Source organism: Muscardinus avellanarius, assembly GCF_963383645.1.
Source record: "Muscardinus avellanarius genome assembly, chromosome: 4".
NCBI classification, from domain to species: domain Eukaryota; kingdom Metazoa; phylum Chordata; class Mammalia; order Rodentia; family Gliridae; genus Muscardinus; species Muscardinus avellanarius.
This window is the reverse complement of record NC_137789.1, coordinates 153,209,547-153,236,848: the sequence shown is the minus strand read 5'-3', so window position 1 is coordinate 153,236,848 and position 27,302 is coordinate 153,209,547. Positions and strand designations below refer to the sequence as shown.

Below are 27,302 nucleotides of genomic sequence, written 5' to 3'. Positions count from 1 at the left end.
CAATGGAGCATCAACAGGTCTGGCCACAAATTCAGGCCCCCACATTTGAGGTGACTCTGGACAGGCTCCTATGGGCCCTGGGCCTCAGCTGCCTCCTCTGCACAGCAGGCAGGGGAGGCAAAGTCAACAGCTCCACCCCTGGGGGCGCTCACAAGGTATTGACTCACACTGGTCTTAAGAGTGTTAAATTTTTACAACTAATATCATGATGTCCTCATTCTCAACATATCAGAGAAAGCTAAAAACACAGAAACACTCCCATTTTCTTAAAGCTCCCTGTAGCCAGGGGACAGCTGCGCCAGTGATTCATGAGTGTACAGAGTGAGGAAAATAAAAACGTGATTTTCTTGCTCTAGGTGCGCGCGCACACCTCCAATAGCTGTGGGCGAGGAACTGCAAAATTAAGCAATAAAGTTCACTCGAATATTTACTGAATTCATTCCCAGTTGCTCAGAGAGAAACTATAATCAGCCAGACAGAAGACATGCGGATGCTGTTGGCCACAGGCTCCAGGACGCACCCGGGTTCTCCCTCTTGCGTTCCCCATGGCGGCGCTGAGACAGGAGGAGCGGAGGGGCCAGTCAGCACGCCGCTGGGGAAGAGGCTTCAGCAGAAGGCCAGCCCTGGGGTCGCAGGGAAGCGGACAAGCACAAGGCCCGGGCAGGCCACCTGAGAAGGAGGCACACAGGAGGAGGAAGTCTGCTCAGGAGGCCGATGAGCCGGCCTCGCTGGAACAGAAGAGGAAAGAGAAAGGCACTGGAGGGCTTGGCCTCCGGGAGGACCTGGCTACTCTGAGGCCAGCAGCAGGGGCAGGAGGGGATGCTAGTGTGAGTCCAGAAGAAAGAGGATGGATAAAGCCTGGGATGGGAAAGAAGGCCACTGGGAAAGAGAGAGGTGCCCTGATGAAGACAGCCAGGGTAAAGTGACACATGTCAAGGGGACAGTGGCAGTCCCAGCTTTTGAAAAGTTTTGGCTAAAATAAGCACTTGAGGCTGGGCATGGTGGTGCATACCTGTAATCCTGGTAATTGGAAGGCTGAGACAGGAGGATTGCAGGTTCAAAGCCAGCCTCAGCAACTCAGTGAGAGCCTGTTCCAAAATGAGAAAAAATGTAAAAAGGTACTTGGCCAGGTGTGGTGGTGCACACTTGTAATCCCAGTATTTGGGAGGCTAAGACAGGAGGATCACAGGTTGATGGATAGCCTCAGCTACTTAGTAAGGCCCTCTGCAACTCTGTGAGACCCTATTTCAAAATAAAGAATGAAAAATAGGACTGGGGGTAGAGCTCAGAGAGAATGCCCTTAGGTTCAATTCCCAGTATCAAAATAAATAATCAACTTTTGTTTTTATTTGCACTGTAATACAGGGAAGAAAATAGTTGTCCCCAACTCCAAGAGATTCTGAATCTCTTGCATACTAGTTGATTTAACAGTGACAAAAATATCAGAGCCATAATTGTGGTTTAAGTGTGACAAGGTTGAAAAGTAGCCTTGGATTTTAATGACATATAACAGAGCTCCAATAAAAAGATACTACTTCCTGTATCCAACAAGCATCGCTGCCTTAGGCTAAGGGTTTTGTGGCAATGACCCAAGAGAGTTAAAATAGACTAGGGGCTGACCTCCTCCTGGCTGACAAACTACTCAACTGTATGATAAAAGAAGTAAGATGTAAATCTGACAGGGGTCACCTGGCTATTTCTCTCCATCCTGCCTGTCGGCCCTCTGATTTATAAACAGGCTCTGGGCCTCTCTCCTAGGTTTATGGCCAGATGTCAAAGGCCACCCCGTATCTCTGTGTTCTCCAACCTCTCGCATCAAAGGCTCAAGGCGGTCCTTTATCTCAATGCTTCTGGTGTCTGCAGGAATTTTCTTGTAAGTTGAGCTAAATAATTAGGGGTTTATCTTTTTTTTACTTTTTCTTAACATACCACAGGACATGTGGATTGATCAAGGAAAGAATCAAGGTATTGCCCAAGTTTAGGTTTGCCCACCGGGGTGAGAGGCGCACCTGCTCTGGCATAAATGGAAAAGCGGACCCCTTCCATGTCCACAGGCATCTCCCTTTAAAGCCAGCAGCAGGGGGTTGCTTTGCCTGGCTCAGCTGACCAGGATCAACAGCACCGCCACAGGAAGGGCCAGCCCTAGACCATTGTCCTTCACAACAATCCAATCACCGCCCCACAGCCTAGAAACTTAACAGAAATTGTAGAAAGAAAGCCAGGGACTGGGAATACAGTCATATCCACCAAAGAATGCAACACCCAATAAAGAAATATAATCTGAAATTGAGACCCTATAAACCTTCCACTTTCTCCTTGGACAGCACTTTCCATTCCAGGACTAGAAGCAAAGCCTCCAAAGGAAAGAAAGACAAGAGGGATGGGGAGCAGCTCCAAGGAGACCCACTGCTGTGGCTCCGGGCTGTTCCTGAATTCCTGTCTGGGGGAATGCGGCCATCTCTGGGGCCATCCCTCCTGCCTCCCACATTCTCATGCTCAAATCCCAAACTCTCAGGTGGTTTTATTAGGAGCTGGAACCTCTGAGAGGCACTTAGGTCATGAGAGATTCACACCCTGGGAAAAGAGGCCCCAGGGAGACCCTGCCACGTGAGGATACAGCCAGCTGTGTCATTTAGCTGGGCGTGGTGGCGCATGCCCATAATCCTAATACTTGGGAGGCTCCGACAGGAGGATCACAGGTTGGACGTGAAGACTCTCAGCAACCTAGCAAGACCCTATTTCAAATCAAAAAATAAAGTAAAATAAAAAGGGCTGGGGGTGTACCCTGGAGGTAGAATGCCCCAGGGTTCAATCCCAAGTACAAAAAAAAAAAAAAAAAAAAAAAAAAAGGCTCCACCTATGAGCCAGAAGGGAAGACCTCACTAGATGTCAAATCTGGCTTGGATATCAGACTTCCAGGCTCCGGAACTGTGAGAAATCTCTCTTGCTCTGTTTATAAGTTCATGGCCTTTTGCTGTAGCAGTCCAAACAGCCTAAGACAGAGGTGCAGAGGGAGCCCGGACATCCGCCTCAGGTCATTGCGACTTGCTTCCCTGCATAGCAAGTGTGGGGCTGGGGCTCTCAAAGACACGAAGGGCTGCACCCCCATTCCCTCAGGGAATTCGGGTGCCCTTCTCCCCAGCCTTGAGCTTCTGGCAAGGACCACAGAAGATCTGGAAGGGCCATGCCCTAGAGTGGCCCCTGGACACCCCTCACCCCCACAGTCCCGACGCTTCCTGCTGCAAAATAAGGCCATCTGCACCCCATCACAAACCGCAGCCCCTCCAGCCTGGCCCTATGTCCCCCCTGCTTCCTTCTCTTGCTGCTTAGAAACCTCCCAGGGGTCCACCCTCTTGGCCATGCTTGTAATTTTTATTTATTTTTATTTATTTTTTCTGGGTCTGGGGATAGAACCCAGGGGCATTCAACCTCTGAGCTACACCCCCTGCCCTGTTTTTTATTCTTTAGTTTGAAACCGGGTCTCACTGAGTTGCAGAGGGCCTCACTAATTAGCTGAGGCTTTTCGCGAACCGCGATCCTCCAGTCTCAGCCTCCCGAGTGCTGGGATTACAAGTGTGCCCACCACACCCAGCAGTGCTTGTAATTTCTAAAAGGCCGTGTGCACAACCACCTGCCATTTCTCCAACTGTATCTCCCCACAGGGCTGCCTTTCCTTCTGTTCCTGCCTCCTTCCAAAGAGGGATGTGCTTTACCTGAAACTCTAAAATCCCACCTGCACCCTTGCCCGCTAATGTGAGTAACCAATCTCAAACAGAACTGGCTTGCTATGCCAGGAGTGGTGACACACATCTGTAATCCCCGTACGTGGCGGAGAGAGGAGGATCACAGGTTTGAAGCCAGCCTCAACAACTTAGCAAGAACCTGTTTCCAAATAAATAAATAAATAAATAAATAAATAAGTAAATAAATAAAGGCTAGGGTAGCTCGGAGATAGAATGCTCCTGGGTTCAATCTCCAGTACCAACAAAACTAAACAATGGGCTTTTAGGGTAACTCCAGCTCTTTCTGTACCTCCAAAATATATGGTTATTCACAGACACACATTTTTCTCAGGTAAAAATATGTTTTTGTCTGCATATGCAGTGGGACATTAACTACCAAAATATCACTTTTTCTCCAGAGCTAAGATGGCCCGGTCCCAAGTTCCCTGTAAAACAATAGTCCAGTCTGTCTCAACACCTCCCCCCACAGTGCAAACCACTGTGAATATGGGGGTGTAAGAGCTCAAGTTTTTTGGGGGGTAATTGGGGGTACTGAATTCAGGAACATTCTACCTTTAGCCCCTTTTCGTAATTTGAAACAAGGTCTCAGAGACTACGCTGCTGAGGGCCTCACTGAGGCTGAGGCTGGCTTCCACCCGTGATCCTCCCATCTTGGCCAAGTAGTGGGATTACAGGTGTGTGCCACTGCGCCCAGCTAGAGCCAAAGCCCTTGTGAACCACGGAGGACCTCAAGGCAGATGCTCCTGATTTCAAACAATGGAAAAAGATCAAGGTGGGCGTTCAACTCTAAGACGAAGGAGCAGCTGTCCGGTCTCCTATCTGACAAATGTGCAAACTCCAAATACGGAAACTCCAAATGCGAGAAAGGCCACTCGGCAAGATAGGGAAACACGGGTGGGCTCTTTTCTCCCATTTGTTTCTTGAACACAAACCCAAATCTGGTCCTGTTTCTCCCCTTTAACTCCACCAAAGGCTTCCCAGCACCCTCCAAGCTTGTCCTGGGCCATTTCCTCCTGGACCCCCCCGCCCCCCGCCCATCCCGTGTGCCCAGTGCTGACTCACCAAGCTCCAGGTCCACCCTCCGCTAGCCCTCGGGGCTCCTTCAAAGCCCTCCCCGTCCTCTTCCCTCTGCCAGTCTGCCAGCAGAGAACTTCCCAAGCATGGCAGATACATCCCTCCTGCTCTGTTTCCTGGACCCTTGCGAAATGCTGAAGGCTCCATGGTGCCTACAACCCTGTGTCTGGAGCAGGCCTCCCCCAACAGATGATGAACTCCTGGAAGGCTGCTAGGCACCCCAGAAACTGTCTCGTCCCCCACCCCCACCCCGTTCACAGGCCTGGCCATGATTCTCCACCAGTGGTCCTCATTTTGCACCAGCCCTTTTCTGTCTCACAACCTAACAGCTACAATTTCATGTTCAAATATTTTTGACCAATAATGTAATAGATCTGAGTATGGTGGAGAGATTCCCCAGGAACCCTGAGATGGGGCGATGTATGCTATCTCCAGGAAAGCTGGGGCCCAGGTAATCCCCCCACGGTGCCTCTGCAAGGTTTCATCTACCGCGCCAGGCGTTCAAACTGTGGATTTCAGACACGCCGGTCATGGTCATATTTGGAGAAGCTGGAGACAAATAACATACAGGAATGACCAATTCGTAGGACTGTGAGCCGCGACTGGGAAACGCTGCATGTAACTCTGGAAGCAGCGCCAAGGACAGAAACTGCACCCTCAACAGACCTGTCTGCATGGGTCCTTCCTTTTCACCTCCTGAAGGGGCTTCCTTGCTATTATAAACAGTTTAAGAGAGGGATACTAATGCATCCTTCCTGGCATCTGTATACTAATAAATACAATCTAGAGGCAACTCAGTATTTTTCTCCACCAGGAATTATGTTGTATTAAGAAATAAAAATAAATCCAGGCATGGTGGCGCACGCTTGGAATCCCAGTACAGGGGAGGCTGAGACAGGAGGATCATGGGTTCAAGGCCAGACTCAGCTACTTAGTGAGGCCCTCTGCAACTTAGTGAGACACTGTTTTAAAATAAAAAATTAAAAAAATCAGTCTGGGGGTGTAGCTCGAAGGTAGAATGCCCCTGGGTTCCATCCCCAGCACCACAAAATGAATGAATGAATGAATGAATGAATGAACAAACAAACAAGCAATAAAAGTAGCTGGGTGTGGTGGCACATGCTTGTAATCCCAGTACATGGGAGACTGGGACAGGAGGATCATGGGTTCAAGGCCAGACTCAGCTACTTAGTGAGGCCCTCTGCAAGTTGGTGGGACCCTGTTTCAAATTAAAGAATAAAAAATAAGGCTGGGGGTGGTAGAATGTCCCTGGGTTTAATCCCCAGTACCCCAATAAAAAAATAAAGTAAAATCATAAATAGCCCTCTGGATGTAGTGGCACACACTTGTAATCCCAGTATTTAGGAAAATAAGAGGATCGTAGGTTCAAGGCCAGCCTCAGCAATTTAGTGAGACCCTGTTTCAAACCTAAAATAAGACTAGTGGTGTAGCTGAGAGGTAGAGCACTCCTGGGTTCAATCCTAAGCACCAGGAAGAAAAAAATGATGATCTCTCTTATATGGTTAAAAGTTGAACTCAGAAGCAGAGTAGGATGGTGGTTACTGAGGGCTGAGAGGGGGAAGCAGGGTGGGCAGATGTTGGTTGAGGGCACACAATTCCAGTTAGCCGGGAGGCCTAGCCCATCTGCACTGTTAGGAATCAGTTCAAGAGATCTAGTGTACCGCTCGGTGACTATGGTTAATAACCGTGTGCTGCACACACCTGCAAAGTGCTGGGACAGTTGGTTTTAAGTGTTTTCTCACACACAGGAAAGTATGAGGTGATGTATGTGTTAATTAGCTTGACTCAACTACTCCACAACGTACACGTATTTAAAACATGATGTTGTATTATCATGAAGACACACAATTTTTATGTACACATATTTAAAAAATGATGTTGTATTACTGTAAAGATATACAATTTTTATTTGTCAGAAAAGAAATCTCATGAAGCCGGGCGTGGTGGAGGACACTTGTAATCCCAGCATTTGGGAGGCTGAGACAGGAGGATTGCGGTTTGTGGACAGCCTCAGCTACTTAGTGAGGTCCTTTGCAAATCAGTGAGACCCTGTTTCAAAATAAAAAAGAATAAAAAATAGGGCTGGGAGTATAGCTCAGAGGTAGAATGCCCCTGGGTTCGTTCCATTCACAGTACTGCAAAAACAAAAACAAAACAAAACTCATGAACTACTGGGCATGGTGGTACACACCTGTAATCCCAGTTCTCGAGAGGCTGAGACAGGAAGGTCACAGGTTCCAGGACAGCCTCAGCAACTTATCTAGACCCTATTTCAAAATAAATAGAATTGGAGACCTAGCTTGAAGGTAGAATGCCCCTGGGCTCAACCTCCAGCATGAAACATGGGAACAACCTTCACTAAGAGGAAGGAGCAGAGGCGGGGAGGCGCATACCTGTAATCCCAGTAGTTGGCAGGCTGAGACAGGAAGGCCACAGGTTCCAGGACAGTCTCAGCCACTCGGCAAGACTCAGCAACCCAGTGGGACTGCGATTCACAATAAAACATAAATTTGGTCTGGGATGTAGCTCAGAGGTAGAATGACTCAATCTACCTCAACCCTCAGTACCAAAAAGAAAAAGAACAGGTATACTGCCCAATGGCCCAGGAACATAACACACGGCAGGGACAGACAGTCAGTCCCACACTGGGAGGGGGATGCAAAGTGGAGAAGATCCCTGCTGGCTGCAGCCTCGCCCTGCCCCAGCCTTGTCTGTGGGAGCAGAGGCTGGGGTGGCACTGGATGAAGTTCTGCGGCCCGGGGAACAGCCCTGCCCTCCCCTGCCCTCCACAGAGCCACCTCTCCTCCTCCCTGGAGCGCCTTCCACTCACCCCAGCATAACAGCACCCGGGCTCCAGGACACTGCCCAGGGCTCCGGCCATGCGTACCCACGCTCCGCCTGTCCTCGAACAGCTTCTCTCCAGCTTTGCCCTGGGACCAAAGATGCTCACTCCAGGTGCTAAGACCTGGCAGCTGTCCCAGGAGCAGGCTGCCCCCTATCGCCCAGTTAGGGCAGGAGAAAGAGCCGACCTGTTGAAGGGCGTTCCTAGACCAAGTTTCTCCCTGCCCTCCCAGCAGGGCTCTGGGTCTGGGGTCCCCACAGACAGTGCAGGAGCTGCAGCACAAAACTTCCCAACACTGGAAGCTTGCTAGAGAGATTGGGGGGTCAGAGAAAGGGTAAGGCAGCCCTGAGAGGCCTTGTAAGTCAACTCTGGCAGATCAAAAGTCATCCTACACAACACAAACATGCCGCTTGGGTCTTTGGGAGTTGTTTGGGGGGTGTCCATTTTCCTAAAACCATCTTGGCATCGACCTCTGTAGCAACCCCACCTGTCAATCACAGGAGACATGTTCCCTCTTTTATTTAAGTTAGTTTGACTTTTTTTCTTGCAACTGAAGGTGCATCGCGAAGGCCACAGCAAAGCTCACACGTGGGGAAGGGACGGAGTTGTGGGCACAGCTCTGCACAGAGACGCGTGTGGACCGCAGGCTCCTGCCCAGGAGACCTGCCCTGCTTAGCACATTGTAGGCAGCAAAGCACTACCAGCACTCCCCACACCCCCCTAGAACTCCAAAGAACATCTGACCCTCACGGCCCCTCCCCAGCTCTCCAGGAATTCTATGCATTTCTGCCTTCCCCGTTTCCCTAGGAGACTAAGGCCGTGAGTGAGGAGCCTAATCTCCTAGCAGCCGCAAGGCCTCTCAGTAAGGCACCACCTACACATGCACAGATGTTTTCCCCAGAGTGAAGCAACTTCTCTGGCCTTTTTCCTAGAGGGAAAACACTTCCAGGTCACTCCAGGCATCTCTGTTCAATGCAGAACAAGGGATAATTAGCAACTTCCGTCAGGACCCTGGTAAATGGCAGAGAGGAGTGGTCACTCTACTCCTGATCGCCTCGGACGTTCTAGAGAGATCCAGGTCTGATCTGTGTTAAGGGCAGCACTTGCTCAGGCCTGGATTGCTGCAGAAAACGGGACTGCTCCAGGGTGGCCCGCAGCAAACAGGTGGGCAACTCCCAAGCCCCGCCCCCAGCAGCAGCTTTGGCAGTCCAGCTGTTTTCCAAACCAAGCACTAACCTAGACTGAGAGTCTGCTGTTACCATGGAGCCGGAACATGAAATTAAAAGCCCACAAGTCTCTGGACACATCCCTGTGGCTTTGACTACATTCCAGTTCATCTCTGGGCCTTTCTATTGGAGCTCAGCATTTCAACGCCGACTCAGCAGGTGCAGGTACTGAAAGGCCACAGTTTTCCCAAACATTTCTGGGCTTAGCACAGATCAACTTCCTTTTGAGATGTCAACAGCTATTTCCCACTTAGGATAAACAGTCTACACCTACCTCCCTTAGAAACACTCCTTGAGAAAACAGAACAAGCCAGAGAAAGGGATCCTTTAGGGCAGACGAGAGCTAAGACTCAAGGGATAAGCTGGACCTAGGGCCCAAGGTCAGTCGTTTTTATCTCCAAACAGACTACCCACTACATTTCCATCTGGGAGGAAGAATTTGCAATCTCAGCTATCTATCTCACGGCCCTGAGAGGATACCTCTGATGTAAGCTTCCCAAATGATGTGTAGTGTGTGTGTGTGTGTGTGTGTGTGTGTGTGTGTGTGTGTGTCAAATCATAAGTTAAAAGAAAGGGATTCAAATGACTACTTGACTTACTATGGGTGACAATGTGGAGATCCTAAATCGTATCTTACAAATGATGTAATTGTGCGATTTAAATAACTGCTCTGTTAAAACAAAGCCCTCTGCTGGGTGTGATGGCACACATCTGTAATCCTAGTACTTGGGAGTCTGAGACAGGAGGATTGCAGGTTAGAGGCTAGTCTCAGCAACTTAGTGAAACTGTGTTTCAAAATAAAAAATAAAATAGAGCTGGAAGTCTAGGACAGAGATAGAATGCCTCTGTGCTCAACCCTCAATACAAAAAAAAAAAAAAAAACCCACCCTGATTCCTAATATTCTAATGTTTTAATTCTAAACTCCTCAGATTCTGGAACTCCACATCTTAGGATACATGAAGCTAAACTGTTGGCATAATCGGCCTGAGTGGCTGGCTGATTTCTCGGCCTTCAAGGACGCGGCGCTGCTGTCCCCCTACCACGGCCTGTATCCCCATCCCAGGCCCGGAGGCGGCTGCTTCCCCCGTAAGGAGGAAGTAGTGGGAAATGGAGAGCAGCCACTCAGAAGAAACCCGCCCTTGTCAAAAAGCTCCCAACCTGCAGGAAGTCCACCGCCCCAAAGGGTGGCTACTGCACAGTCGCGGGGCGCTGGACACAGGCAGCCTCAGTAAGAGCTGAGAAGTGGGGCGGGGAAGCTGCTCTCAAGCCCAGGCCAGACTCCTCCCAGGCCCCGCAGGCTGGCGGCCGGGACACCTGGTCTACCAGGGAGAAGCAGGCAGAGACCGTCCTGCAGAGGGGAGCTGAGCACAGAGGCTTGGGTGAAAACAGACTTCTAAGAAGAGCAAGCCATCCAGAGCACAGAGAAAAGAGAAGGGGGAGATTGCGGGCTGCGGTGTGTGTGTGTGTGCGCGCACGCATGCGGTCCAGCTGTCACTAGGTCACTGAGCATGAGTTGGACCCTGTGCACTTGTCCCAGGATAACAGGAGCCAGAGCGTGCGGGCAGGGACACGCCTCCTCTAACCACAGCCCCGGGAGGACCCTAGCACGCCACACCATGGTGTCAGGCTGTGGGACTGGCTAACTCTGTGGCGACGGGTCAGGTCTGCAGAACTCGGACACCCAAGGCATTCAGCCAGGGCCTCCCCACCGCCCAGGGACAGCAGACGTGCTTACTATTCTTCTTGCTAGTAAGGCAGCCACCCACTCGCTCAGGCGTGCATTCATTCCACAAATGTTTACGGAGTGTCCACTAGGTGCCGGGCACTGCGCTGGGCACTGAAGACGAGGCACGAGCAAGCAGCATGCCTCCACACGTCCTGCTGCGAACAGCTCAAGAAGTCAACTATGACAAGTGTGCCCAGCACCGCGGAGAACCCAAAACCAGAACGATACGGAGCAATGCAGAGCTGTGGTTGTCACGCGGCTGCCGCTTGCCACCTGTTGCTACATTAATTTAAATTAAAAATGTGGTTTCTGGATGACACTACTGAGTGTCCAACAGCCACACGTGGCCAGGGGCTACTGCATGGAACAGTGCAGGTTGCAGGACCCTTCCAGTGTCGCGGAGGTTTAACTGGACAGCTCTGGAGGATGGTGGCAGGGACATCTGTGGAGAATCGGAGCTGGGGAAGGAGCTGGCCGTGGCACCTTGGGGCGGAAGGCTTTCTGGAGAGCCTTACAGCATGTACAAAGGCTCTGGGGCAGCAGAGCACTGTAGGATCAAAGAGCTGACAGGTGACCTGTGTCTCTAGAGAACACCAGGCAAGGGGAGGACTGTCGGTCCTACAAGGGGCAGGGTTAGACTAGAAGCAATGGGAAATGGACACGGGGTGGTAGCCAGGGAAGGCGCAGGACCTAGAGTGTCCTGTGCAGAAGGGAGGCGAGGGGAAAACCACAGGACTTGACCTTCAGGGCTCCGATCTGAGTGCCCTTGTGGACGTGAGGAGATGGGAAGACTGGGCGGGGCTGGCTTGGGTAGTGTGAACTGTTTTAGTCGTGGTTTTTGGCAGTGCTGGGGCTGTACGGGGGCCTCTGCACTCTACAACTGAGCGACACCCCAGGCCCGTTTTTGTTTATGAGAGGAGGAGGGTCATCAAAGTTCTTCCCTGGACATGTTAAGCCTGAGCTAACCGTGAGAAATCCAAGAGGAGACATAGATTGCACAGCACAGTACTCATAGGAGACGGGAGGGTAAAATGGGGGTGTTAGCAGCACATACCATCTAAATTCATGAACAGCTAGGCATGGTGGTGCACGCTTGTAATCTCAGCACTTGAGAGGCTGAAACAAGAGGATCTCAGGTTCAAGGCCAGCCTCATCTACTTAGTGAGGCCCCCCGCAACTTAGTAAGACCCTGCTTCAAAATATAGGAAAAAAATTGGGCTGGGGGTGTGGCTTGGAGGTAGAATGCCCCTGGGTTCCATCCCCAGTATCCTATTTTCTTTTCATTTTATTTATTTATTTTTATTTATTTATTTATTTTGAAAACAAGGTCTCTCTAAATTGCTGAGGCTGGCCATGGATCTGTGATCCTCCTGCCCCAGCCTCCCAAGCGCTGGGATTACAGGCCTGCACCACCACGCCCAGATACTATCTGTTCTTGTGAATGAGGTTTTGGCGGGACATTGACCTACACATTCCCTATGGCTGCCTTCCACTACATTGACCTACACATTCCCTATGGCTGCCTTCCACTACATTGACCTACACATTCCCTATGGCTGCCTTCCACTACATTGACCTACACATTCCCTATGGCTGCCTTCCACTATATGACTTACACATTCCCTATGGCTGCCTTCCACTACATTGACCTACACATTCCCTATGGCTGCCTTCCACTACATTGACTTACACATTCCCTATGGCTGCCTTCCACTACAGCAGCACAGTGGATGTCCACAAAGCCTAAAATATTTCCTATCTGACCTTTACAGGAGCTTGCCAACTCCTTAATTTAACCATCCAGGGGACCCAGATTCTTTAACCTATAAAATTCGCACATCCCTAACGCAAAAGCCGGGCACACCGAAATGGCGCACCAAAGTTTCTGCTGGGGCTGATTCTAATTGGCGAGGCGACGTGAGCTAACTCTTCACTCTGCGCCCTCCAGCTCTGTTCCCATGTCTGGCAATGGCAAGCAGCACCCACCTGCTCTCCAGAAACAACTGTTAATGTGAATGTGTAAATATAAGCAGAGCCCTTGGGTCATCAGAAGCACCTTGTCCAGCACGGCTGAGTGCGTGAGGGCAGTTCTGACTCGCTCCGTCTCCCCCAGCGCCCTGTCCCATTTGTACAGAGAGCGCAAGTCCATGAACAATAGGTTTTCACAGAACAACTGTTTATGATGCCTGGGTCCACATCGTTAATCTTAAGCGGCAGGAACAGAATTGTTCAACATCCTTTCCTCATCCCAAATGCTGCCCCAGCACCAGTAATCAATCCGGCAAGGGCAGCCAATCATATTTCAGGCTGACGTAGTTTCCTAGGCAACCAAAAATATAGCCACAGAAACAGGCTATGGACAGTGAAAAGAAACACAGGGATGGCAAAGAGTGACCCACGGTCCCCTGACCTGGATGCAGTGCTTGTCCACAGAAGCACACCTCATCATGCTAGTTCACATTCCTTGCTCTACCAGCCGCAGGTACGGTACCCCAGCCTCAGCCCCAGCAGAAAGCGATGGTAGGACCCCCAGGTGCCTAAGGGATTCCTGGAAGGCTTAGCATGTTCTTACTTTCAGCCCCCCCCCCCCATAGAGAAACCCTCCAGGAATGCCCCAAAGAAAAGATGATGAAGGGCCAGGGTCCCTGGGGATCTGGGCACTGGGCCCAGTCTAAAACCAAGGGTGAAGGAAAGGGCGCCCATGAGGAAGGGCTTGGGGCTCAAGCTGCCCCACCCATTCAGCAGATAACTTTGTGACTTGTGCAGTTGGAGGGGGCAGGGACTACTAATTGTGTCCAACAATCACATCCAAAGTGAAATCTGCTTCCAGGAACTGGTCCACATCGGGACGCTGCCAATGACTTCACCAAAGGGCTTCTGCCTCAAGACACAAGGCTTTGAAAAGGAATGGCTTGTGCCGGAGCCCCAGCAGCCCTTCTGGCCTCTTGAGTAGCCGAGAAGCTGGAGATCTTCAGGAACAGGGTCACCAACAGCACATAGGACAGCTTACAGCTGCCTCGCTTTAGCAGAAATGGAGCCCCAGGGGCTGCAGGAAAGAGGGATGATCAGTAGCTAGCTGGCAGATGGAGATCGTGTCTATCCAAGAGCTTCCGGCCCCTTTCCTGTGCTTCCCTGCTGAGAATATAGGAGCTTCCCTTGTGGAAGTCTCCCTCTCTCTGCCACTACCCATTTTCCTCGTGGAAATGGCCAGTACTGTCATCAGAACTTCCTTCCCAGACAGGAAAGAAACAGGTGGAGAAGCAGCCAGTGGATTCTCAAGGACCTGGGTGGACAGGGCTTCCCAAACTCTGACCCACTCCAAATCAGCAGTCTTTACTTTTTTTTTTTTTTTTTGCTGTAGTGGGGATAGAACCCAGGGATATTCTACCTCTAAGCTATACCCCTATTTTTTATTCTTTATTTTGAAACAGGGTCTCACTGAGTTGCAAAGGACCTCACTAAGTAGCTGAGGCTGCCCGCGAGCTGCGATCCTCCTGTCTTAGCCTCTCAGATGCTGGGATTACAAGTGTGCGCCACCACGCCCGGCTATCAGCAGTCTTTGTAAGTCACCAGTTAAAAGGGAAGTTCTGATTCAGCACTATGGGGCAGAGGCCCGAGACTCTGTAATTCTAACACACCCCAGGGGAAGCGGAAACTACAGTCAGTGGACCATCCAGGGAGTAGGAAAGACTGGTCACCTTGAACCCTCATCCCGTACCAGGTCCTCCGTCATTCACACCTTCCTGCTCCTCCGGCCTCCCTCCCTCCCCACCTCCTGCTCTCCTGTATAGATAGAAAGAAGCTGGGGCTACAAAAACTACCACAGACAGACAGACAGACAGACAGACAGACAGACAGACAGACACACACACACACACAGAGAGAGAGAGAGAGAGAGAGAGAGAGAGAGAGAGAGAGAGAGAGAGAGAATCTTGCAACTAAAATAAAATCCTTCAGTCATTGCTTATCTCTCTCGGTTTCTCTCTTACACTGGCCCTCTAAAAGCCCACCTTTCATTGGAGAAAAACAGAAATGTTCTGTCTGGATTCCGGTTGTCAGGGGCTACGACTGGGGGCAGGTGAGCGCCAGTGTGGGCTCCATTCCCGCAGCCCCGACAGCATCGTCTTACAAAGGAAGCTCTTTCCTGCCATGGACTCACTGGCTGTCTCTCTTGTGCATTATTCATGTGCATGCATTTTTAGGTGCATGGAAATACATACTGTCATGAAAGACCCGTGCCTGTGCAGAAAAAAAAGAGGCGCACTCTTAATATATATTTTAAAACCCTCTAGACAGGAAAGGGCACCTCTGTAGCAGGAAAGCAAGCCCCAGTTACTCGGACAGCAGAGATGGGTTTTTAAGAGGGACAGCTTCGAGCAATGGCACTTCCCAAACACTTCCCCTTTCTGATGTTTCATGATGAAAATGTCTGGGGACAGAGGATGGAATTCTGTGAATGAGTAAATATACTACCTTAAAGATTATATTCAAGCCGGGCATGTTGGCGCACGCTTGTAATCCCAGCATTTGGGAGGCTAAGATAGGAGGATCTGGGTTTGCAGACAGCCTCAGCTACTTAGCGAGGCCCTTTGCAACTCAGTGAGACCCTGTTTCAAAGTAAAGAATAATAATAAAAAAAAAAGTTGGGATGGGGGTATAGCTCAGAGGTAGAATGCCCCTGGGTTCTAACCTGAGTACCAAAAAAAAAAAAAAAAAAAAAAAAAAAGACTTATATTCAGACATTTCAGAAATACCAGTTCCAGGGAGAGAAGCCTCAGGAGAGTACATATGGACCAACTCAAGCATAAAAATATTTGCTAAGCAGCTTCTATCACAATGCGTCCATTCAGCCTGAAACTTAATTTAAATACCACTATTCCCAGAGGGCAGAGCCTTAGGGAACTTTGGGGGCAGCACCCACCTAGCAGAACCTTTCCAGACTCTGCCAACAGAAGACAAGCCATGTATGAATTCAACTGGTAAAGAGGGCGGGGACGTCGGAGACGAGGGCTGGATTTCCAATGGTGAAGAGCACATTTCCCCAAACATATGGCCCCATTATCCTTTAGGAGTCTCTAAGTGCTGGGTAGGTATAGCTGGTGAGCTGTCCGTAGCTGGTGTGCTTGTCTCTGTTGCTAACTGGTTTCCAGTTTAAAGACCTCTACCAAATAGGCTGAAATTGGCCTTTTCTGCCTAGGCTCGAGTCCTGCAGGGCAGCGTGCAACTCCTTTCGCCCAACAATACTGCATCAGGATGAGAAACTGGGCGGCATAGTACCGGGTTCATGACATAAAACAAACGAAAAATCCTCAAGCGCGATGGGCCTCCATTGTAGGATGCGGCTTTCTCGAGTTGCAGAGAAGACAAACGATGGGTGCGCACCTGCTCCTGAGAAGGACCCGCCACTCAGGAGCGGGGACTACAACCGCGGCTCAGCCCGGCATTACATCACTGCACGGGCTCGCTCCTCTCCAGAGTCCAGGCCTGGGGACAGGAAGGAAGCCCCCTGGAGCCCTAAGCCTGCTACGATACACAAGCAGCCCCACTCTCTAACACACTGCTTGGCCATCCCCAGCCCCAAGTCCCCTGGAATTTCATCCTCTCCAAAGCACATTCTTCTCTTTTCAAAAGGAGAGAGGACCCCAGGGTAGACTCGGAGGCCCAGCCTGACCTGCAGAAATGGGACCCTGCAGACAGACCCCCTCCTTCAACATGCCTGGGTAGGTAACGAGGTGACCATAACAGAAACGGCCGTTCTAATAAACATGCCGGATAGAGGCCACTTCTGAGCACATTGGCTCTGTGCTTTAGAGAAAAGCTCGGATTCCTGGATCCATGCACAACCAAGGACTGTCTCCACCAATGACAAGGCTGTTGGCTGTCTTTACTAATAATACCGAGCGGCCTTGTCCCCGAGTGTTCGGCAGAGTGCTAGCGTGGGGATGCTTAGGCTAATGCACGTCCACAGCCAGCTCCGCGCCACCTGCCCAGCCGGGGCAGTGACTGCCCCTCTAACAGTCTGTCTCCACGGGCACCGCGCTCCCACAATAGAGGGCTCTTCCTGGGAGGAGGCCTTCCTTAACTCCACGGTTCCCTGGCAGGAAATACCACTGTGTGGGGGTGCGGCAAAAAGATGCTGATGGAGCAGGAAGCCCCCAGCCATGCACGCTGCTGCTGCACAACCCGCACCGAATCCAAGGGGTCGCTTCTGCCCCCAGGAGTGCCTTGGGGCTGCCAGAGGTGCACTCTTGCCAGGGCACGAAATGCTAGCAGCAGCAGCTACCAGGCAAAGCCCTGCAAGGCTGCAGAAAACCCCAGGCCAGCCCTGGCTCCTGGCTGCACCGGCATTCAGAGAGGCGCGCTAACAAAGCCGGCGAGCCTCTCCTGGTCTTCCAGGGGCTCCGGCCGTCCCGGCGCAGCACTTACATGGCCTCAGAAACCTCCGGGTTCAGGTCGCTGGCTGGGGCTAGCTGTAGGGACTGCGACCCTCCCATCCTCGCTGCGCCCTGGCGTGCAGGCTAGCCGCGAGCAGGGCCAGCGTCCTGGCGGGCTTCCTCCAGCCGCGAGCCCGGGGCGGGCCGGCGGGCGGCCGGGGCTGCTGCACTGCAGAGGGGGGCAGCTGCTGGCATCCGTGGCGGCGGCGGCGGGGAGCGTCGGCTTGCTGCGGCCCGAGCGGGCCCGGGGAGCGGGCGCCCAGGAAGTGTGCGCGCGAGTGTGGCCGGCGCGCGCCTGGGTGCGCGTGCGAGTCCAGCCAGCGCACGAGCACCGGTGTGGTCCAAAAGGATCTGCCCCGCTTAAAGCCCCCGGCAGCCCGGCGTGGGACAGGATGATGTCATCACTACCGAGCCGCCCCACGCCAGCATCCACAAAGCTCCGTCTCCGGAAATGGAGCTGGGAGGGAGGCGAAGACCCTCCCTCTCCGTCAGGCAAAGCCTCTCCAGCCTCGCCCACCGCACGGCTCGCATTGTGTGGCTTTAAGATGTAAATACACTGCGGGACCAGAGAGGGGCGTGGTGGTGGAGGTCCTGACCACCCAGAGGGGAGGGGCGTTTCATCTCAGGATGCTCTTTCTTCCAGGAAGAAATAAATGCTCTGTCCAGCCCCAGGGCCGGGGACACTGGAAGAAACAGGTAAACAGGCTGCAGTGGGGACTGAAGACGGGGCCTCTGCCTCCTCCAGGCCAGCCAAGGGCTACAGCCTGCCCCAGAGGGAGCCTTCCAGCCCGGTATCCCTTTACAGTGAGCCAAGGCCTGGCCTCCGAGGATACCACCTTTGTTCTGCAAAATCTGTAAGGGTTGGGACAGGCTGGGGAGAAAGAGGTGCAGGGCCAGCTACAGGAGCTGGGTCTGCAACACCATCTTTGGCCGCCAGACCAGTTTTCCACAAAGACAAGCCCAGTGCAAAGATTTGCTGCCTTGAGCAAACGGGGCGCTGCCAGGGTCCCATCCCCTATGTATCAAGAGAGTAGACAAGAGAAAGGGAGAGGAGAGTAGGGTGTGGGGATGGGGATCCTTAGTGTGAAAAGCAGATTATCTCTGAGTCTAAACAGGCTGCAGGAAAGTCAGAAATCCAGTGCACAACCTCACTCCCCTGCTGGGAAGCAGCCCCCCCCACCACACACACACTCTGAAACCCTCAAGGCTGAGCCCTGGGAGGCCCTTAGAGAAGGATTCCATTTTCTTATAGGGGCGGGCGGTTCAGGGCACCCCTGGAAACCAGACCATCCCCCCCTGCTTTGCTCTCTGCAACCACTTTATGATCTCCCTGCACAGACAGACCACCACTGAATCCAAATGGAATCACCTATGGGTACATTGAAGAATCATCTGCATGTTCCCACCATTTCTTTACCCATAGGGCAGTTAGTCTAAAATGTATCTAAATTTTGGCCCAAAGAAAAATAGAGTAAAAATTAGACTGCCCAAGGCATTGCAAAGTGTTCCCTAGTACACTGAATATTTTCTAAAACCGTGGCCAAGGATGTCAGAATGGGGGCGTTGAGGACTGCCACTTAGGACGTAGGATAGCTCTTGAGCTTCCTGGTGGGCTGACTTCACTCTGCTCATACTTAATATCGGTGTCAAACAAAACACCAAACCATCAAAATTGCTTCCCAGGACTCAACAACATGAAATTTCTAGGAAACACTGGGAAGGTTCGCTTTCACTTTTCCATTTATAAGAAAATAGCTAATGATGATGTCAATCTCACAGGGAAGGCACCTGTCAGGGGTGGCGTGATGGAGCCGGCTCTGGAAAGTACCTCCCAGGGAATCTGTCACTCATCCTCAAGCTAGGTGTCTGCTGGTGGCAAGGATCCTGCAGCCTGTCCAGCCAGTTGCCATTCTTAGCTCCTGGGGGTTGTTTATCCATGGGAAAGCATACCTGTTCGGCTCCCTCACCTACAACTGGAGATCCAAAGAATCTTACTACACGGAGCTGACAACTCAGAAATGATAACCTACACTATTAGTATTTGAAGGAAAGTAACCCTTTTCCCTGGGTACCTAGGGGATGACCTTCCGCCAAGCTTGCACTAGGAAAGCGCATGGTCGGGGGGATAAGGAGCAACCAAATGAAACCTGTCTGCAGATTTTGGGGTTTTTTGCATGATATGGAAAATCACAGACCCGTCAGTGTCCATACCCATGGTTTTGTAGCAATAACAAGAGAAGGCTTTGAAATGAGACCAGAGTTCACACCCTGACTCCCCTCTCATTAGCTGCATGGCCTTGAGTCAAACACTTACCCATACTGGGCCTCTGCTTCCTCCGCTAGTGAAGCAGACAAGAGCATCTGCTTTGAAGGGCCATTGGGAGAATTCAACAGCATCTATGAATGCCCAGGACCAGCATCCTTTTTTTTTTTTTTTTTTTTTTGCGGTACTGGGGATGGAACCCAGGGGCATTGTACCTCCTAGCAATAACTGCAGCCCAAATTTTTAGTCTTTTTTTTTTTTTTTTAAGCAGGGTCTCACTGAGTTGCGAAGGGCCTCGCTAAGTAGCTGAGGCTATCTGAGAACCGCCATCTCCCGGTCTCAGCCTCCGGAAAGCTGGGATTACAAGCGTGTGCCACCACGCCCGGCAACCAGCATCCTTCTTTATAATAAGCGTTTATTCCCCAATTTTAATAGCATAAAGGAAATAAGGACCCATCAAAGTCAAGGGCTTTTACTTGGAATCCCAACAATCAAAGTGGCAAGGTAGTAACACATTACCTCCTGGGATGACACCACGCTTGTAATCCCTGCATTTGGGAGGCTGAGACCGAAGGATCCCAGTCCCAAGCCAGCCTCAGCTACTGCTTAGTGAGGCTCTTTACAACTCAGTGAGACACTGTTTAAGAAAATAAAAAAAGATTTGGAGGTAGAATGCCCCTGGGTTCCATCTCTAGTACCGCAAAAAAGAAAGCGGGGGGTGGGGGGGTGGGAGGAAAGACGGACAGACGGACGGACGGACGGACGGACAAGACAACCAAGAACCAGGGCTGAAACAAAGAGAATGTGAGCACTCTGGAAGTCGATCCAACTAAAACCCAGGGATCCCTAGTTTGTGACTTCTGGAGGTAGAACCTCTCAGACCCTCAAGATTTTTGGATGCTTACTTTACACGCAGTGTAAAACAGACTTGGTTATTCAGTAACTTAACCCGAAAATGAAAAGCCAAAGAAAATGGGGGAGAAGAGAACTGGCAAAGCCCGAATGTGTGTGTCCCTCCCACTCCTCAAATGTGTCTGCTGAAACCCCAATCCTCAGTGGGGTGGTATCTAGAGACAGGGCCTTTGGGAGGTGACTGGGGTTAAATAAGGTTATGAGGGGCCCTCCTGATGGGATTAATGCTCTTAGAAAAAGAGACAAGAGGATCTCAAGTTCATGGCCAGCCTCAGCTACTTAGGCCCTCTGAAACTTAGACCTAAAGACTAAACTCTAGGGCTGGGGGTGTAGACCCCGGGTTCAATCCCTAATACTGCAAAAAAAAAAGGGGGGGAGAGAAAGGGACACAAGACACCCCCAAACCCCATGAAAATACAGCAAGAAGATAGCCATTTGCAAACGAGGAAGAGGCCCTAACCAAGAATCCCACCTTGCTGGTTCCATGACCGTGGGCTTCCAGCCTCCTGAACAGTGAGAAATATATGTTGTTGTTTTAGACATACAACCTATGGTATTTTTTGTTACAGCAGCATGAACTAAGACATGCTATTAGGATACAGTGATAGTACCAAGAAAAACAGCTAACAAATGAAAAGGTAAACAAAACTATTAAACCAGCCCAAGGAAACCTCCATCAACAGCAGTCTGGGGCTGCTGAACACAGCTTGGGCACCCCAGGGGCCCCGAGGAGCACAGGCCGCCCTGGGTCAGAGGTCCCACAGTAACCAACCGCTCTCACCACACATCTCACTCCTGCCTATTTTGCAGCCTCCCCTTCCTCCCCACTTCTCTACCCAAATTCATTCATAAAGGCTAAACCGCTGATTTGTACAGTAGAAGACACAGATGCCTCTAAAAGTGTTCAAATGAAAGTAGTCAGCATCCTAATCTTTTGTATTTGGACACGCCCCGCTTGGACCAGGCCAGGCCTGAGCCCACAACACCACCTAATCCACACCCTTTGCCCTGGGCCTCCCACGCTAGCTACCCCTCCCTCCCTGCCTCCCTCACTCCCCCAGCCAGTCCCCACCTGGCCGCCCGGTGAGGCCACAGCTCCTCCGGCAGGGCCTGTCCTCTGCAGTCCTCCAGTGCTGCCCACCACTTCTAAGCATGGCCCTAATGAGCCCCTGTTCTCAAACAGTCCCTCTGCGGGCTTTGGGGACACAGCAAAGGGTAGGCCATGCCCACGCAGCCTGGCTCCACTGTTGCCGTCTTACTGAGGTCCCGGGACACCTGGAAACCTGGATAAAACAAGGAATGCCGCCGCCATCATTTCTAAAACAATGTGCAAACCAGACGTGGTGGGGCACACTTGTAATCCCAGTAACTTGGGGGGCCGAGCCCGGAGGAGCGCAGGTTTGCGGCCAGCCTCAGCAACTTAGTGAGACCCTGTTTCAAAATTAAAATAAAAAAAAATTAAACAGGGCTGGGAGTGTAGCTCGGAGGCAGAATGCCCCTGGATTCCATTCCTAGAACCACTAAATTAAAGAAAGAAAGAAAGAAAGAAAGAAAGAAAGAAAGAAAGAAAGAAGGAAAATAAGTGTAAAACAATGTGCAGCTCAACGTGTGTTACTGCACCTGGTATGTGCCTGGCCTATAAAGGAGAATCAGATGGGGCTATTCTCACGTTACCTACAGGCACACACCAGAAAGATCAGCAAGCCTGACCAATCCCAGTCACGGAGAGATAAGCCACGTGGTGGGGCTCTTGGACCCCACGGAGGCGCAAGGGACTGAGCCACACTGGAGTAGTGTGAAGAGCCTGAAGCCCCAAGAAAAGCAAACTTGAGCGGCTCCACGGTGGCCTCTGGCCTCAGGGAAGATGCTGGTTGCCATAGCAGCGAGACTCTCCTGCACCACAGGTGGCCCCCCAGAGCTGCTAATTAGCCCCAGCACATGCTAAAGGAAAGTAGGTCAGAACACAGAAAAACCCAGCTGGAGAATGAGAAGGATGTAAATACAGTTGGAGAACAGGACTGGGCAGGCCTCTTTCTTGGCCCCTGGTGGTCCACCCAGCTCAGCATGGCGGGCAGTGGAGGAGGCTGGGCAGAACCTGCAGGCCTTCTCTCTAGGGAGCCAGCCCTAGACAGGCTCCAGGCTCAGGGTGGTGCCTACTGACAACACGCCCCTCCACCCCCATGCACACACCTGTGCCTGGCACTTGCTGAACCCAATGCACAGGATCAGGCACGCTCACAGCCTTGCCTAAAACTCCAAGAGCCGGGAAGCCTCGTGGTCCAGGCACAGCCCCCATGTGGGCCCCCACCCCGAGCAGGACGAAAGCGGACAGGCGGAGCACCAGGCTGTGGGTCAAGCGCACTGGCTTGGCTTTTTCCGCTTGGGTTTTCCCCAACAGGGGTCCTCTTTCCTGGCTTCTGGAGATGTGCTTTGGTTTCACTCGGCCTTACTTCCAAAGTTGTCCACTACCCGTTAGGAGAAAGTCCCAATTCAACCTGCTGGCTTTGAAGCTGTCACTGGCCCCATCCTGTGTTCCAGCAAGGTCTCGCTGCCACCTCCCCAGCTCCGCCATATCTCTGGATGCCTGTCCAGCACCAAGGCCCTGCTCCAGAGGGCTCTGCTCCATGCCCAGTCCATAGACTTCTTCCCCTTCTTGCCACTAAGGCGCAGCTAAGCCTTGGCACTGCCGTGCCTGTTAGCCTCAGGGGCACCCTATGTCTGCGGCTCCCCAGCCATGCAGGGGCCTTGCACAACCAGAGACCAGTAGACACAGCAGCGGGGAGCCTCTGAGGATGTGGGGAAAGCTCTCAGTCTCACGAGGAGCAGAGGAAGGGTGTGAGATAGGTGAGTTCCTTTGCTTCCAAGCCACGGATATGATCATCTTCCAGGCCAGAATTATATCACACACTCATCCTAGGAAGTCCCAGGGGTTTTCTTGGGCTGAACACAAACTCTGATGTTCATCTTTCCCAGCAAGTTCTCTTGCTCCCTCCTTGAAGAGGGCTGATCTACCACATCTCCCTCACCACCTGCTTCACACACACACACAGGCGACCTTTCAAAGTTCTCTCCAGGCAAGGACCACTCCAGAAGCTACTGTTCAGGAAAAACATCCTTTGAGTTAGGACAGAATCTGAGCACTGGAGATTTACGGTTAGATGCCAAGAGGTCATCCAAAATGTGCTAGAAAATAAATCAATAAACAGAGTGAAGCTTATATTTTAAAATTAAGATTGTAATCCAGTTGTGTTGAGGCCCTCCTGTAATCCCAGTATTTAGAAGGCAGAGACAGGAGGATTGCAGGTTCAAGGACAGCCTCAGCAATTTACCGAGGTCCTCAGTAACTTAGAGAGCCCCTGTTTCAAAATAAAGAATGAAAAATAGGGCTAGGGGTGTAGTTCTGAGGTTGAATGCCCCTGAGTTCAATCCCCAGTACCGCAAAATATATAATAATAATAATAATAATAATAATAATAATAATAATAATATAATGATATAATGATAGGGCTGGGGTATAGCTCAGAAATAGAACTCCCTAGGTTCAGTCCCCAGAATGACACACAAATGCACACCCAAGATTGTATTCAGGATTGCATTCAGGATCTTTGATGGTAAGTGGCTTTTCTTGTGACTGACATTCTTAACACGATCTCTCCTGGAGGTTCTCTGCCCGGGGACTGCGTACACCACAGACGATGCCTTCAGCAATCTCTCTACCATCCCTGTATTTGATTTCATATGGCTACTTCAGCAAGCACATTTGGACCTATGTAGCTCCCCCAGCAATGAGGAAACAGGAAGTGGCTGGGGATGGATATCAAGTTTCCCCACCCTGCACCGAGGGACTCCACCACGCACACAGCTCCACGGAGACGGGTTCTAGATGGGGAAGCAGTGGGCAGCATTGGGACTGTGTTTGCCAGCAAAACCACTTACAGACTTGCTCCTCCTCAAATGCTCCTCCTGGCTTCCCGAGTCCTTGCAGTCCCTTGCTGGTTGCCAGGGAAGATATACTCTGCCCCCAACACAAGGCAAAGCTGCGAGCCTGGCAGAAGATGTGAGATGTTGTGGAGTCCGTACAAGGAATCCTAGGGAAAGGCTCAGAAGCCACCCGAAGCCATTGAGAAACAGCAATGGGCCGTGAGACCCGTGAGCAGCCGGGGAAGAGAACCCCAGGCAGGATGCGGCAGAACAGACCAGGAACAGTGGAGAGCGAAGAGAAGCCCCAGAACCCTTCCTGGGCAAGTGCCTCTGCCTGGCTGCAAAAGTCAACTGTGAGGTGAGCAAAACGCAGCCCTGCAACTTCAGCAAAGATACGGCTCAGATTCCTTGTTCACTCCAGGCTACAACATATGGTTGCCATTAAAGTCTATGTTTTGTTAAACCTAAAATAAAAATCATTTTCATAATTTTTATTTCCTTTTTCAAGGTAAAGTCCCAAACAATAGCCGGGCGTGGTGGCGCATGCTTGTAATCCCAGCATTCGGGAGGCTGAGACCCGGAGGATCACGGTTCATGGACAGCCTCAGCTACTTAGTGAGGCCCTCTGCAACTCAGTGAGACCCGGTTTCAAAATAAAGAATAAAAAATAGGGCAGGGGGTGTAGCTCGGAGGTCGAATGCCCCTGGGTTCCACCCCCAAACCCGCCAAAAAAAAAAAAAGTCCCAAATATTTTCTCCACTATTAACCATTAAATTTTGATTCATTAACTGGATTCACTTTATTTACTTATTTTTATTTATATATTTATTGATTTACTTTCTCCTAGGTAACCATTTTCTGCTGTAATTTGTTAGACCCTTCTCCCTTCCCGTCACTAACTTTATAAACTAGATTTAAGGTCATAGGCAAAAATAAGCAGGGTGGCCCCAGGCAGACATTTGGCCAAATAAAAAACCCCAACTTCTCCTACTTAGAAATAAAGTCAAGCTTCATTCTCAGCCTGGGAAGAGAGGACCAAGGGACTCACCTGGGCCAGGTAACTGCTTCTGTCTAGGAACAAAAACACAAGCAGTATGAGCCATCCTCCTTCTCAGAGAAGAATTTCCAGGAAGAAAAGAAAATTCTGTAAGCTCTGTAAAAAGGCTTTGGTTCTTATAAAAAGGGCTTTAATATCACATTTGGTTGAAAGTGCATGCTGATGTGTTAATCAACTTAGTTCCCCTAGAGCTGACATGGACTAGTTTTAGAGGCTACTGAGTATTGAGAATAAAAGACCTGGGTGTAAGAGGAGAGGGGCTCTCCCGACAGCCAGAATGATGGCCAAGCTGGTTTCTCTGGCTCGACTGGAGAGACGGGTCAAGAGCGGCCGGTGTGCCCATCTGCAGGGGAGGGTGTTCTCAGCGCACCCGTGAGGCTCCAGCGAGGGTGGAAATTCCCAGGGGGAAGTGCAAGGCAGCAGATTCAGAAGCTCCAAACTCTTGGCTTCCCCTGCCCCCGGTGACAGCCTCGGCCAGGGCAGAGGCGGCGTGTCTGGGCCACCCAATGTGGCTGGCTGCTCTGGGGTGCGCTTCCCAAGCCTGACAAGCTGTCAACGCAGCCTGACACCGCTGCCCTACTTGTGAACAGGGCAGTGAAAACCAGGCTCCGAGGCCCAGAAATGCTGACTCAAGGAACAGAAATCCAGAACGCTGGGCCAGAAATAGCCGCCCTGAGCATCTACTGAAAGCATCCCGTCTGCGGGCAGAGTGGGTGGACGCGTGTGTCGGTGTGGGGGTGGAAGGGTGTGTGCACGTGTGTGCACACAGTTCTGCCCTAAAAATACCTCCCTCTTCACAGGCCGTCTGCGGTCCCCTCTGCACCCTGCCTTCCCCGGCTGGCTGCAACCGGCCTATAAATGTCTGAGAGTAAGGGATTTCCCCTAAATACCCAGATCTTTAAAAAAAATTGATATGTAGAGATAAAGACAATCATTCTACAACCCCAAGCTGATCCCAGCCCAGTCTTGGCTGGCTGACCTGATGGAAATTTTGTGAGAGACAACAGGAAACCGGTAAGGCCAGGTTTCCAACTGGCTTGCAGGGGCTGGCTCCTTCTAGGTCAATAAAACAAACGCAAGCCGGATTCTGGGTGCACACTTGCAATCCTAGTACTCGGTGAAGCTGAGGCAGGAAGGTCACAGGTTTGAGGTGCAGTAGCTTAGTGAGAACTGTTTCAAAATTAAAAACAAAATGAAAAAAGGCATGGGGATGTAGCTCAGAGGTACTGTGCCCTGGAATGCACCCCTAGTGTCACCCAAAATAAATAAGGAGTAATCAAATGCATACTATATTTATGTAGTTTTTATATCTCTTTAAGCCATCTGTTCAGAAAGACATGAAGGGTTCCTGGTTTACATGCAACCTGCATGGGGCAGCTGCTGCCCTGCCTGGGCACAGACTCCACGGGACAGCTCCTCTGTCCTGGCAGCAGGTCGGCATGGGAGAGGCCCTCAGTGAACGAGGTGGATGTGTGGATGAGAAGATGGACAGACAGACAGACCTGCATGTACAAACACACAGGAGAAAAACAGAAAGCAAAATTCTTTCCAAATGACATCAGAGCTCACTGAAGTGATCCTAGGATGAGGCCCAGCCGGAGCTGTAAGGACACCCCAGGCATCATGCACCAAGCCCAGACCACGCCCTGCAGCCCCTGACATCCTCGCCCTCCCCAAGGACAGGTCCTGGCTTGGCTTTGCGACCTGGGGGAGGGGGAGGCAGGGGCTGGACGCTCTGCAGCCGAGTTTGCAGTAACCATGCAAGTCAAAAAGACGAATGGCCAAGAGGGGATGATTCCCTCACTCGGATTCTTAAACTGGGCTGAGAAGTTCCTTGGGTCTCTGGGACTCAGCTCTCCCATCTGTGCAATGGAAATAATAATTAATGATGATAATAATAATAATAATAATAGCTCCTCACAACTGGAATGTCGCGAGGTGTGATTGAGACAGCATGCGGACAGCACATCTTTCAGCACAGCAGAGAGAAGCAAAGAGCAAGTACCCCACTCGTCAGCTGCTTTACACAAAAGCAAGAAATCACCTTGGCCCCAGGGAGGACAAGTTGTCCCAGCCTCGTGG

The 27,302-nt window shown here is 51.1% G+C and overlaps 1 protein-coding gene across 5 annotated transcripts in view; it reads right to left on the bottom strand.

The window, feature by feature from the left end:
• The window catches only part of TACC2 (transforming acidic coiled-coil containing protein 2), a gene marked incomplete at its 5' end in the record, with an annotated part of 73,855 nt that extends 56,728 nt beyond the window's left edge, over nt 1-17,127 (bottom strand). For all 5 annotated transcript variants that reach the window (XM_080693914.1, XM_080693916.1, XM_080693915.1 and 2 more), the window contains one exon: nt 17,060-17,127. In XM_080693914.1, the coding sequence (XP_080550040.1) occupies nt 17,060-17,127 (68 nt within the window). The remainder of the gene's footprint in view (nt 1-17,059) is intronic.
• Between the last annotated feature and the right edge of the window lie 10,175 nt (nt 17,128-27,302).